The 14,405-nt window shown below is 43.7% G+C and overlaps 1 protein-coding gene across 1 annotated transcript; it reads right to left on the bottom strand.

The window, feature by feature from the left end:
* Nucleotides 1–1,651: 1,651 nt before the first annotated feature.
* On the bottom strand, nt 1,652–2,905 carry LOC147890297 (pathogenesis-related protein 1A/1B-like). Its single transcript, XM_087390966.1, has 2 exons — nt 2,818–2,905; nt 1,652–2,221 (listed from the first exon to the last, which is right to left on the bottom strand). Exons 1-2 carry the CDS (start codon nt 2,879–2,881, stop codon nt 1,749–1,751), a joined length of 537 nt encoding a protein of 178 aa, XP_087247092.1. The 5' UTR covers nt 2,882–2,905; the 3' UTR covers nt 1,652–1,748.
* Between the last annotated feature and the right edge of the window lie 11,500 nt (nt 2,906–14,405).

Consider the following 14,405-nt stretch of genomic DNA (forward strand, 5'->3'; position numbering starts at 1 on the left):
AGTAGCTCAAGACTGATGGTGTTGTATTAAAGCAAGCAAGTGATATAGTGCAATTCTTAACCAATTCAATGAGTAGAACTGCATCTACTTGTAATGAAATCCTATCCAAAAGAGTCTTTTCGGAGATCAATTTTGGTGAGATGGACAAAACCAAGACATGGAGTTTTGCAAGGGTGGAGGGGTCTAGCGGATTTTGCAAGCATGATGAGACACAATTCAAGAAAAGGGCTATTTCCATCCATGCATGCACAATGTGTGGATATCGTGTGAGAGTAAGTCCTACATCAAAGCATGGGCCCTCGGGAATTCTTTCTCCACTTGATGAGTCATCAAGTGAAGAAAATGCAAGATAGTCTAGCAAGCATATGAAAAATGCGAATCTTCTTTCCCCAAAACTAGGTTTGGGACTATACAAGATATATTAGAACTTAGATATAGATAATTAACATTGTTTATGTGAAAGGGTTCAGGGTTATCTACAATGGTCTCAATACTGCTACAGTGAGGAAAGATGGTAGAGGTTTTGATACCCTAGACTCTACAAAACTCTAGACAAAATGAAAGTCATGATACTTTTATTCTTTCAAAAAAATGTGAGCATGTATATATAAATTATGATCATGACACTACATTCAAGTATTTCTTATATATGTATAAGATTCATATTAAATAATGGTATCTTTTTTGTAAAGCATAGGTGGCCTTTTAGCCGGATTGTTTTGATCCAAGATGGTGGTATGCGGTCCAATTTGTCGCCCAAAGTAAACCAATTTTCAAAGATAGAGATGTGGATATATAGATGCCAGTGCTTCCACTTGATGCTTCAGATGTTGTAGAAGAAGCTGATGCAGATCTTGATTTATCGTATTCTAATGGAACCATGACTGGTAAGTCTTCAATGCACGTTCTAGATAATTAATACCATCACAAGGCCATGATTTAGCTAGTATAGATAGCAAACATAGATATGAGTTGGGGATAAAACTACAGATAGGCATATTTAGCATGATGGACTTGGTTGCAGGTGCATTCCTCGATGTAAATTCATATTCATCATTAATTTATCTCTAACATGGCTTTTTATTCTTTACCGTATACTTACATATTTATGATAATTTATTTGTTAACATACTTATAAGTACATATGAAGGTGTTTTAATGCCATATTGGGCGTGGATGTGTACACTATTTACAAATTGATAACTAATATTGGTACACATGTTATTTATATTGGTATTTTTTATATCTATAGATCACTAGAATTCATGCTTGTATTTTGTGGTCATAATTGTTGGTAAATATGTCAGTACTATTGTACCACTACATATAATGATGAAAATATCAATCAAGATAATGTTTTTCTTGCTTGACAAACACTTTCGAGACGGCTCGTCATTTGAGGCCAATAAAAATCCTAAATGCTGTAAAGGCATTAGAAGAAAGCAAGAGAAATGGGCGGATATGAAGTAGCGATTTCTATATGTGTGTGTGTGTGTGTGTGCACGTGCGTGCGTGCATATGAGAGAGAGAGAGAGAGAGAGAGAGAGAGAGCAATACGCGCTCCTCCACATGTTTATGGATAAAAGACACCAAGCTAAGATTATATTTAATAATTTATAATGAGATTTTTATGGATAGAAGATGAGAAGATGCTAGGTTGCAGGCTTGCAAGTTGCAAGTTTCCATGGTTTGGGCCATGGCATATAGTCTTATTTTATTGCCTAATGAGAAGTCACGAGGGAGCACCTTCAGACGCAGTAGTTAAGATTATAGTTGGTGGAACCATAGGGACAAGTTTTCGTCTCGTCGTTAGGATTGCCAAGATAGTAGCCATCGGGACACGTTCTTTCATCCTGGCCTTGGCAGTCCACGCTTGCGCACCCACCATTGGTAGGATTTACTCGCATGGCGAAATTGTAGCCTGCCAGCACAGATATGTCGTAGTAATCAAGTGAACTGGCACCATCCACGGTTATTTCAAATTGAGATACACCGCTTGGAGGGCCTGTGTTGCATGCTTGGCCTGCACAACCTCCGGAAATCGCCCATAGAGTCGCTGCTATCCAGGAAGGTGTGGCGGGGATGTCCCAAGTTGCCCCCGGGGCTAACTCTGAGCAACCGCCTCCGACACCATTATTGGGGCACCAGTATTTTGCGCACACTGTAGAGCCACAGTTATTGGTGACGTGCAAGTTTGTGGCACTCACAAACGACCCGCACCCTGCAAAATTACAACGGACGTGAAATATATAATCAAGCGGTCTAGATAAACCTTTTGTGCAAGCGTAGTCGTTAGATTCGCTTTGTGCTTTATCAAATATTAACTGTGCACATGAAACAGGCTTAAATTTATTTATTTTAACAAGAAACAGCCTTAATTAACAAGGAATCTACCGCGACAAGAAGATGGCCACGAAGGCACGAAAGAGAAGTTGCAACGTAGATATCATCAGCGAGCGTGGAATAAAACCGTCGCAGGAAAGAGAGAGTTGAACGGCGTTAAAGACTGAGATCATTTATAATAATGATGTGCAAGCGATCAAGGCAATATACTTTGGTGCACATGGCCATGGTGTCGGCTAGAACACTTCCTCCACAAATTAGTAATCTAGTAAGGTTTGGACGAACGTTTCAGCAAGGAGCGAGGAAAAGAATTTAAGGTCTATCTCTGATGCTTCCAAGCCTGTCATTGTAAGTAGATGTAGTACTGAATCATAGTATCGGAAAGAGTGCTAACCGATGACGCAGAACATGCAACCCAACATTATTTGGTTTCCTAAATGACGTCGCAATTGAGCATATGTCAAGGATACTTACCCATGCTAACGAAGAGCAATAGATAGCAGCCCATCTTGCATAACACAGCTTGAGAAGCGTCCATCGTGCACTTCGCCACCTTGCAGAAAGCCAGAGTTGGATGGCTTCTGGTTGCAATCTTTGTTGTTTTTAAAGCCGTAACTGCGGACCAGTTCCAAGCTACAGCGGTAAAGGCAATTGCCTTGTGTATTACGGCTCCAGACTCCGATGGCTTCAAAGTACGAATCATCACCACTACAAGGACGCTCCCCTGTCGTCTACGCCCCAAATGTCTATGGACTTCAGGAACACGTGTTGGTAAAGTCAATTGCCTTGTGATTACAGTGCAGACTCCGATGGCTTCAAAGTACGAATCACCACGACATGGACGCTCCCCTATCCACTATGCCCTAAATGTCTATGGACTTGAGGAACACGTCTTGTTAAAGTCAATTGCCTTGTGTTTTACGGTTCCAGACTCCGATGGCTTCAAAGTACGAATCACCGGACGCTCCCCTGTCCACGATGCCCCAAATGTCTATGGACTTCTTTTCTTGCAAGTCCAGCTGTGTCTAGGAAGGTTCTCTATGGCTCAAGGGGTACGAATCACTCGTCCAATTGGTGCTGCTGGTTGTAATCTTTGTTGCTTTTAAAGTCGTAACTGCGGGGCAGTTCCAAGCCACGGTAAAGTCAATTGCCTTGTGTATTACGGCTCTGTCTCCCGCGATGGCTTGAAAGTACGAATCACCACTACATGGACTCTCCCCTGTCCACTATGCCCCAAATGTCTATGGACATCTTTAAAAGGAACACCGCTCGAGCTTTCTTTTCTTCCAAGCCGACCTGTGTCTAGGAAGGTCCTCTATGGCTCAAGGGGTACGAATCACTCGTCCAATTGGTGCTGCTGGTTGTAATCTTTGTTGCCGTAACTACGGACCAGTTCCAAGCTACGGCGGTAAAATCAATTGCCTTGTGTATTAGGCTTAGTGCACACACGCCCTAAAATACACACGCCCTAAAATGCACCACTGGGGTGAGTTTTGAAGGCTAGCTCAAATTTTGAGGCATATAAAGTTCGAGCCATCGCAGTGGTTGGAGCCCGGGGTTCCATCCATATTAATTGCAGGCCACCACGGTGGAATCCCCCAGACGGCCTGGTAATCATGAAGAAGATATTGCCATGTGGTGCCACTTTGGTGGCTGGTAATTAATTTAGCCACGATAGACGTGGCTGATGAGAGGCATCACCACTGGGTAGTAATTCTCATTACCATGTCTAATCACTCATTACCATGCACTCTAGTTCTCTATTAAGCATGCGAGCCCGGTGACTGGTAATTTTTATTGCACTCGTAGTATTCATGCATGCTAAAGTGCGGTGGTGGGTGAGTGGTGGCATGGTGGAATTGTGCCATGACAGACGTGGCTGATGACAGCCACCACCACCGAGCAGTAATTCCCACAAAAGTAAATCATGAAGCCTAATCACCTCTAATCCCTCATTACCATAATTTACTACACTCGTAGTAATCATGCTGCATGCAAGCCCGGTGGTGATAACTGGAAGTTGAGTAATTGTGGGCCACTGCGGTGGCTGGTAATTAACTGACAACCCGGTGGATCTTAGCCGCCACCACAGACGTGGCTATTGAATTATTCAAAATTCGGGCCAACCACCGCGGTGGCTCTCACCTTGACAGTAGTCGGGCTATAACCACTGCGGTGGCTCTCACGTTGACAGTGTAGTCGGCTATTCCATTCCCTTAACCGTTTCCTCTTATATCCCTCTCAAACGTTTCGTTCTTCCTTGTAATCTCAAGCCTCTACTATTCCATTTCCTTCACTGCTTCATCTTCTATCCCTCTTGACTATTTCTTTCTTCGTTGCACTCTTCCTGCAACTTCTATCCCCTCTTGTAATGGACCCCGCATAGTCCAGGAGAGCTTCTCACACAATCTTTCATCCCCCTCTGTAGCACAGTGTGAGAGCCCCTCCTCCCCTGATCTTGAAATTGTGACATATGGGAGCTCCTCTCTCGCTATTCAAAAGCTGCCCAATTTGGATGCTCTCCAAAACTTCGCCAGGATGGTGCAGGAGGTGAACATGAAGGAGGGGCAACTAGTATGTCAAGGTTACAAGATTACCATCAATGAAAGCGTGATTGAAAAGGCTCTAGGAATTTCTGGAGGCAGTACACAAGCACACTTTTTCGAGAAGCAGTGGAAGAGATAGGATATTTTAAACATATACCCCAACGCTCAGATTAGTAAAGATGGTGGAGTCAAGATTCCAAGCTTGCCAATGGACCTCCAAGATGTACTGAAGAAGACCATTCACTTATTTCCTGATATGAGAGGAACCTGCAAGTTCTGGCAGATTCAAGCGCAGCAATAGAACAACTGAAATGACATGATGGATCTTTCTCAAGGCCGATCTCCAAGAGCGTGTTAACCAACCTGAAGAATTGCATGGATGGCAAATCCTGAAGAATTGCATGGATGGCAAATCCCTATTGTCATCTCAGTTCGCTAGAGTTGCAATGCACCTGATGGCATCTACTCTCAAAGGGATTTTTGAGCAATATGAGAAGCAGATGTCTCAGAAGGTGACTTTTCCTACAAGAGAAAGCCACCGATGCAGCAAAGCCAGTGTAACTTGAGAAAAGTATTAGGGAAGGTGCAGAAGCCAAGGTAGAGGAGGCACAAGCGAGGGCCTTGTAGGAAGAAGAGCAAGCTAAGGCTGCTACAATATTGGTTGACATGGAAAGGCATAGAAGAGAAGAAGCAGAGAAGCACATGAAGGAGCTCCGAGATAGGCTCGAAGAAGTGAGAAATGATGGGGACATGGCAGACAAGAATCTACAAAAGATGCAAAAGGACCTTGAAGATTAGAGAGCCGAAAAGGAGGGTCTTTACAAACGGCTCTGCAACATGCATAACACATTGAACATTGAAAAAGACAAGATGATGTAGGAGCTGGAAAGGGAGAATGCGAAAACCAGAAAGGTGATGTAGGAACTACGAGAGAGCTTCAAGGCCAAGGATGGGGCACAGAGCAACTGGGGTGGAGAAGACAATGAGGCAGCTCCCTAGGCCAGAAAGGATGCAGAGAGCAGCCACGGTAGAGCAAGTTCTACCCACCACAATGGAGCAAGTTTCAGCCACCGCGGTGGAGCAATTTGTAGCAACCACGGTGAGGGTTGTTTTTTTGAAACATTGTTGGAAGTCCAAAGAGCAAGCTACAATACCCTACAAGAAGATTCTGATAGATGTTGCACAAGCTTGCCATGGCTTTTGAAAGTTATGAAAAGCAGTTCGTCATCGTGCGAGATTTCCAAACTATAGTGGAAGTCTTGGAAACCACCCATGAAGATGTTTTTCAGGAATTTACAAAAGTTCAACAGATGCAGAGGGATTCAGATGAAGCTATTGCATAGAGTGAGCAAAAAGTGGAGAAGATGAAGGAGAACATCCATAGCCTTAGGATGAGGGAGGAAGGAAATAAGAAGCAACTTCGTCATGTACAAAGCAAGACTGTGGTATTGACGGATGCAATAGTTAACTCGGATGCCTATCTTGCTATGCAATAGGGTCTGAAATGCATGGTCTGCCATACCCCCATCATAGATGACTGCTGTATCCGATGGCCTGCATGCTACTACCGTGTGCATGTTTTTTTCTTTGGAGTGTGGGTGCATACAAAATCGCTATGTAGAGAATGCCATTTGTCGTTTGCCAGGTCATGGATAGATCAAATGTGCCTGCCTGCCACAGCTATCTACGATGAGAAAGTAGATGCTGTAGCTCAATTTGCCATTTGGGCAAAAGATCTTAAAGACAAGGGGATCAAATTGAAGAAGGCCAAGACCGATGAACCTGACTGTGAGGAAAAGGAGCCTGAAGGGAGGAACCAACCCCCTTCAGGAAAGGACCAAGAAGGGCTGAGCCTGCAACCAGGAAGCTCAAATCAAGGAAAGAGGAAGCAGCATGAAGGGAAGGGTTAGCATGAAGGGAAGGAGTCTTTGAGATTGTAATCTATGTAATCTATGTGTAATCTATTGAATTGTTAATCTTCTCCAGAGTTTACTTGGGCAATGTTTTCTCAGCTAAGTGACTAGATAGTGTCCTTTGATCCATGCCAACGCGGTGATCTAATAATGAGACGAAAGATTCCGATTTGACACGTAATGTGAGACGAAGGATTTTGATTAGATCATTAATGTGAGACTAAAAGATTTTGATTAGTGAACTATTGTACCATGAAAGATTTTGATTAGATAACTAATGTGAGACGAGAGATTTTGGACAACTAAGATGAGACTGAAGAATGAGAAGGTTGAGCTCAATGAACTCTCTCCCTATTTAAGTGCAGTGCAGACACAGCTACTAAGAGCCCATTACAAAATCTAGCCCCAAAACTATGTACACTGATCCAAACTCTATACACCGATCCACCTACTGCAAAATAGTATGGCCTACCAAAAGACTTTGGAATGCATTTGTTCTATCTGAAAATGTTGTTGGATGGCATCCTCGCAGAAATAGACCTGGAGAAGAAGGAGGAAAATACCTGCAAGGAGGATATGCTGTAGTGGTGGGTGTATTACTTGGAGTCGGCACATACAGTGATTATTAATTTCCCTGGCTATTGTTTTTCTACTCCTTTAAGGTACTTGTCAAGATCATGATGTAGGTTTCTTTTGGCAAGACATGAAATAGGCTCGAAGATGTATAGAGCACAAAGAGTAGGATGAAGAGGACCCCTAGCGAAAGGAGGGGTTACTACGGGCATATAAGTTGATAGAGTCAAGCAGGCAGTGTGTGATTTGAGTGTGTGAAGAGGTCGACCATAGTGTAGTAGACTGGCCTCCAGAGCTGGGAGATGCTTGCTATAGAGAGGTTGATAAGATAGTTGGGAGTCTGGAATCTCCTTGAAATAATAAAAATCTTGTAGACATTTCTTGAACTTGTGGATATTCTCATGGTGCTCGTAATACTTGATTTTGTATCGACGTGTTTCTATGTTAGTACTTAAATGTTTTAAGTGGCCCGATGATTGAAATCTGACGGTTAACTATACCCAGTCTAAAGGGCACTAGCACTGTGCAACAAATTTTAGGATAGCATGGTAGTAGTGTAGGGATAGCGTGGTAGTAGTGCAGGATAAGTTGTTGCCGACACGGTGGTTGGTTGCACTAGAATATGAACAGCCACTAGCCCAGTGATTGAAATCTGACGGCTAACTATACCTAGTCTAAAGGGCACTTACTGTGCAACAAATTTTAGGATAGCATGGCAGTAGTGTAGGGATAGCATGGTAGTAGTGCAGGATAAGTTGTTGCCAGCGCAGTGGTTGGTTGCACTAGAATATGAACAGCCACCAGCATGGTGGTTTGCTTCTATTATTACAAGATGAATGGATTTGTTATGGGAAACCAACGCGGTGCTTATTGGGATATACTAAAAGCAAGCATGGGATAAAATCTGATGGTTAACAAAACGTAACCAGTCTAAAGGGCATTGCTTTAGTATAGCACTGTGCAACAAATTTTAGGATAGCACGAGAGTAGTGTAGTGATAGCACGGTAGTAGTGCAGGATAAGTTATTGCCAGCACGGTGGTTGGTTTGCACTAGGATATATGAACAGCCACTAGCATGGTGGTTTGCTTATTATTACAAGATGAATGGATTTGTAGGATGTGTGGATTCGTTATGGGAAACCAGCACAGAGGTTGTTGGGATATACTAAAAACAAGCATGGGTTTTACGGTTTGGGATTTATAAAAACAATTTAATAAAACCATCACGCTGGTTGTTTGGGATATACTAAAAAGAAGCAGTCTCAATACAAATTCCATTTTGTATGACAAGTGGACATATTGTTTCCCTCCAATGAGACCATACATTTTCTTAGTACTATCTCATCGTCCTCGTCCACTGCTCCAAGAAACCCCAAGATGTGCTCATGCGTGTCTAAATCCAATTTGAAGACACTCTTGCCTTTCTTTCATTGTCGCAGAGGTTGCATCTAGAACTTGATAGCTCTTACTTGATGAGAGTACACACATGTTTGTGGACTCTTATGTAGCAGTTCATAATTGCGGCCTCTCTTGGATGTTTTTTGTACCAAAAAGCTCTGACTACTACATCCCACTTCTCATAGGTAGTTCCCCAATTATCCTTAAATGTTTCCTCAACCTTGTACTTAGGTTTTGTGCACTGCAACAGAAATTATGGGTCATCTTCCTCGTTCTACCCAGAATCTCTGACAACTGCAAAGTTATCCCCCTCTTCCAAAGAGTTAGTGAGGTCATCGAAAATCCCCCCAAACTATGGTGAGTCATTTGTCTCTCCATTATTTGTGACTCCATCTGAACATAGAGGAAAAACTTGAAGTCGCTCCCATGTCTTCGCAGTTGCAATGTTCTCACAATCGTCATGATCCCCTATGATGCACGCACTACAGAAACAAGAAAGTTTTCTTGTTTTAATCAATTGGTTGTTTGAAAAGCCCCATATGTTGTGCAGACCACGAACTCCTTTAATTTTCTCACAATCGTGACGGCTTTTCCTTTGCACTTCATCCGCTTTCACTTCATGAAACACTTTGCGTACTACATTATCAGGCATTCAACTTGCTTGCCTAGAATCCCTTACATGCAGCAAAGTAGTTGACACTTAGATACACTGAAGCCTCCACATACCCAAGCTACCCTCATCACCAACTCCCCCCACTAGATAGATAAAATTATCCCCTACATGCGACATGCAGTTTGCGCTTAGAGTTTGCGCTTCGTCTATAATATTGGATATATACACACATATAGATATATGTAGATATTCGGTCTGACATTACTTTCCTTTGCCTTGTCTTGGTAGTCTCCAAACTCAAAGCATTATCCTGCCATACTAAGTGCTACCGTCATCATAGCAACATCTCTTCCTTTGTCATTAGCATTACATTATCCAACCAATTTATTTCAAATTTTCAATTCAATTTAATCCAAATCTTTTGTCTCACATTATGGTCCTTGGCACGTCAAAGGACACTATCTAGTCACATAGCTGAGAAAAACTTGAACCTACATGTGCTTGAAAACAAAAGACAAAGCTAGAACCCATAACGATTCTAAAATATTTTGATTTTAGACATATCTTAAGTATGTATCACACGTGTGCATGATAATGTGTGCATTCATTAACTCAAGTTCTTTTGAAATAGTACTAATATATAGGACTGTTAGATATCAATGCTCCACTCTCGTGTAACTACGTGGGAACCAGCTAACTCTACTTGTAAGCCCCCCATATGAGGAGAAGGCATTTAAGTAGCTCGGTTATCCAGTAGGTCCTGGTTTGGACACCAGATGGGGGCCATGTGTGGCCTGATGGCTAGACGGCTTCAGATAGAGTTGGCACACTACCAACTAGGCTACATGCAAGTGCAGGAAGGCATCCCATGACTGACGAGACCACAAATCAGACACGGATTCTGAATCTGGAGACTCAACTCGCAAATGAGAAACTGTGTGAATCTGAAACGGCAGAGAAGTTCATCACCAGGGTGAAGAATTTGCGTGATCTAGCATGAAGGTGCATACGGATTCTCCCTCCAAAGTACGATGGTCTTGTTATGGCGTTGAATATGCAGAATAGAAATCTGCCCCTCAACTTTGAGGATTTTAGCGCAATGCTTCTGGAGGAGGAGATGCATCAAAAGACGAGGACTGGAAAAGATTTGGCTTTCTCGACTGGATCAAAGAAAGGTAAGGGTAAGGACTCTGGTAACCCATCTTCTTCTGATGATAAAAGGAGAAAGAAGAAGATCAAGTGCTTCTATTGCAACAAGGCAGGGAACAAGTAGAATGAGTGCCAAAAGAAGATTGCAGATGAGAATGGAGTAAAGAAAGAGTCCAGCAACAACGCACAGGCAGTTTTAGTAGAGCTGTTCATAGCAATTGAGGAGATTTGCATGGAGGCAGTTCATGTACCTACGGAAGAGCCTTGGATTATTGACAGTGGTGCATCGTGCCACATGACCAGTCAGAAGGATTGGTATACCTCTCTACATCCGGTAGGGAATGACATCTTGGTAGCAGTCAGCAATGATGCAAAATGTCTAGCAAAAGGAAAAGGTACAATTTCTCTCAAGTCAGATGGAGTTATAAAACAGTTGTCCGCCGATGTTCTTTATGTGCTAGATATCAAGAGGAACTTGTTGTCCATTTCTGCGATCACGGATCAGGACCTCAAAGTTCACTTCAATAAGAATGGTGCACAGATTTTGGATCTTCAAGGGAAGGTCATTGGTAAAGGAAAACAGCGCAACAACATCTACGAACTCTTAGCTTTTAGTGCTCGAGCCGATGTGAGCAGCACTAAGCTGTGGCATGAGAGGTTTGGTCATCTAAACCTTAGTTCTTTAAAGGAGATGCATAAAAGTGGAATGATTGCAGACCTACTAGAAATTACAGATCTGCCCGATGTATGTGAAGCTTGCATGATGGGCAAGCAGCATCGGCAGCCCTTTCCTAAAGAGGCTAGCATGGCAAAGGCTCCTCTAGAGCTCGTTCACACGGACCTCTATGGAAAGATGGAGACGGAAGCTTTGGGTGGTTCCTACTACTTCATGACACTGATCAATGACTACAGTATAAGGATATGGATATACTTCCTGAAGACTAAAGATGAGGCTTTTAGTAAGTTCAAAGAATGGCATGTAATGGTCGAGAAAGAAATGGGGAGAAAGATGAAGTTGAGATCAGACAGAGGTGGTGAGTTCACATCAAGTGAATTCGAAAGTTACTGCAAAAGTCATGGGATCAAGAGGCAGAAACCCCCGCCACATACACCAGTGCAAAATGGAGTAGTAGAGCGCAAGATGCGCGTCATCTGCGAAATGGGCAAGAGTATGATGAAAGGGAAATATTTGCCAACGTCTTTCAGGGCTGAAGCATGTAGCACGGTAGTTTACATTCTGAATCGTAGCTACACAAAGGTTGTCAATGGGATGACTCCACTGCAGGCCTTTTCTGGTAAGAAACCTTCAGCTGCACATTTCAGAGTTTTTGGATGTGACTATTTTGTGCATGTCCCTGATGCTAACAGGACCAAATGGGAACCGAAGAGCCGGAAGTGTATTTTCTTGGGCTACAGTGAAGAGGCGAAGGGTTACCGTCTCTATAATCCTGTTACCAAGAAGGTAATAGTAAGTCGCGATGTGGTCTTTTCATAACAGCCGCATCAATTGGAGGAGGATGCTTCCTTCCGAGACAACCAGGACTAGGATATCCATCCAATACATCCATCAAAAGCAAACCGAACTCCCCCAATGGTGCTTGGGAGGATGCAACATAAAGAAGAGGAAGGCAACGGCCATTCCCAAAGTGGGTAAAGCAGCTTTTGGATGGCAGAGAACCTCCAGCCATTGAGGAGGAACCATCCGAATACTGCCGGTCCAAGAGATTAGAGGAGCAAAGAAGGGCGCAGGAACACTTGGTCAACTACGCTTTGATGACAGAGGTGATCCGTGTTGAAGAACCCAAGTGTCTTGAAGAGCCGCAGGGTGATGATAGGTGGATGGAGGCTATGCAGTCGGAGTATGGCTCCATAATGAAGAACAAGACTTGGGACCTTGTGGATCGACCACCAAAACGCAAGGTAATCGGCACCAAGTGGGTGTACAAGACCAAGTACAAGTCCGACAGCACGTTGGATAAGTACAAGGCTCGGCTCGTGGAAAAAGGATTCGCACAGGTACATGGTTTTGATTATTAGGATACTTTTACTCCCACAGCTCGACTAACCACAATTCGCAGTGTTTTGGCTTTCGCAGCATAGGGAAGTTGGCCCGTGTTTTAGATGGATATAAAATTTGCCTTTCTGAATGGCGATCTTAAGGAGGAGGTATACGTGGAACAACCACCAGGTTTTGTGATCCCTGGTTCAGAAGGTAAAGTCTGTAAACTAAAGAAGGCACTTTACGGGCTGAAACAGGCCCCACGAGCCTACTTTACCAGTGGATTGATGCCTACTTTTTGCAAAACGGGTTCAGGAGGAGCCCATCTAATGCAAATTTGTATATCTATAGAGAAGGAGGCAGGTGTATGATCGTGGTCCTTTATGTGGACGACCTTGTCATAACAGGGAACCATGAAGAGAAGATCTCGCAGACAAAGTAGTTGCTAGGAAGAGAGTTTGAAATGACATACCTCGGACTGATGCATTTCTATTTGGGGATTGAAGTTTGGCAAGAGCCAAAACAGATCTTCATTTCACAGCTGAAGTATGCTAGAGAGATATTGAAGGCATTTGGCATGGCTGAGTGCAAGACAGCAGTTGGCACCCCTATGGAGGTTGACGTGAAGCTCTCAAATGAGGATTCATCACCACTGGTGGACGAAGTATACATAAGGCTTGTGGGCAGTTTGATTTACTTATGCAACACATGGTCAAACATCAGCTTTGCGACTGGTGTACTAAGCAGGTTTTTCAATAAGCCCCGAGAGAACCATTGGGGGGCAGGGATGCGGGTGCTGAAATACATCAAAGGAGCACTTGATTATGGCACCACCTATACCAAGGGCAACATCTTGACCAGATTCTGTGACTCGGATAGGGCAGGAGACGTGGACAGCAGGAGATCGGTGACAGGTTACTGTTTCTCACTTAGATCTGGAGCTATGTCACGGGTCAATAAGAAGCAACCTATAGTTGCTCTTTCTTCTACCGAGGCTGAGTACAAATCAGCATGTTTTGCTTCTTGTGAGGCAATGTGGTTGAGGAGGATTTTAGGGGACATGGGTGCAGTGCAGAACAAGCCTACGTAGTTATCATGTGACAATCAGAGTTGCATGGCAATTGCAAAGAACCCTGTGTTCCATGCTTGCACAAAACACATTGAGATTCAATATCACTTTGTACGTGAGCTCATCATGGATGGAGAGGTCGACTTGGTGTACTGTCCGACTACAGAGAATGCTGCGGACATCTTCACAAAGGCTCTTGGAAGAGACTTGCTAGAGAGGCATCTTCATCGACTTGGCATTGGGCCGAAAAAGTAAGTTCACTTGCAGGTGGACATTGAGGGGGGGTGTTAGACATCAATGCTCCACTCTCGTGTAACTACGCAGGAACCAACTAACTCTACTTGTAAGCCCCCCATATGAGGAGAAGGCATTTGAGTAGCTCAGTTATCCGGTAGGTCCTAGTTTGGACACCAAATGGGGGCCATGTGTGGCCTGATGGCTGGACGGCTTCAAATAGAGTTGGCACACTGTCAACTAGGCTACATGCAAGTATGGGAAGGCATCCCATGACTGACCTCACTGAGGGTAGATGGAGCATTTCTCGAGGCAGCTCACTCTCAAGTTTCGGGGCCCGTTTGGAGTCCCAGATGATCTCGGATGGCTCTAGGCCGAACGATAACCTTAGGTTAGTTGCTCTATTTTGCGCCACGGTTCTATCGTGTGGCAATGGCCTAATTCCGGACCGACCCCCAGTCGGCCGTTTTGGGCGGACTAGGTCGGTCACCCATTTGGGTCTAACCGACTACGAGTGGTGGCTATATAAGAGCAAGCCTGTGAAGCCCATCATCATCACTAGCTACA

This window comes from Dipteris shenzhenensis, chromosome 19, assembly GCF_047967505.1.
Source record: "Dipteris shenzhenensis isolate YYH24624 ecotype China chromosome 19, Dip_SZ_1.0, whole genome shotgun sequence".
NCBI lineage: Eukaryota > Viridiplantae > Streptophyta > Polypodiopsida > Gleicheniales > Dipteridaceae > Dipteris > Dipteris shenzhenensis.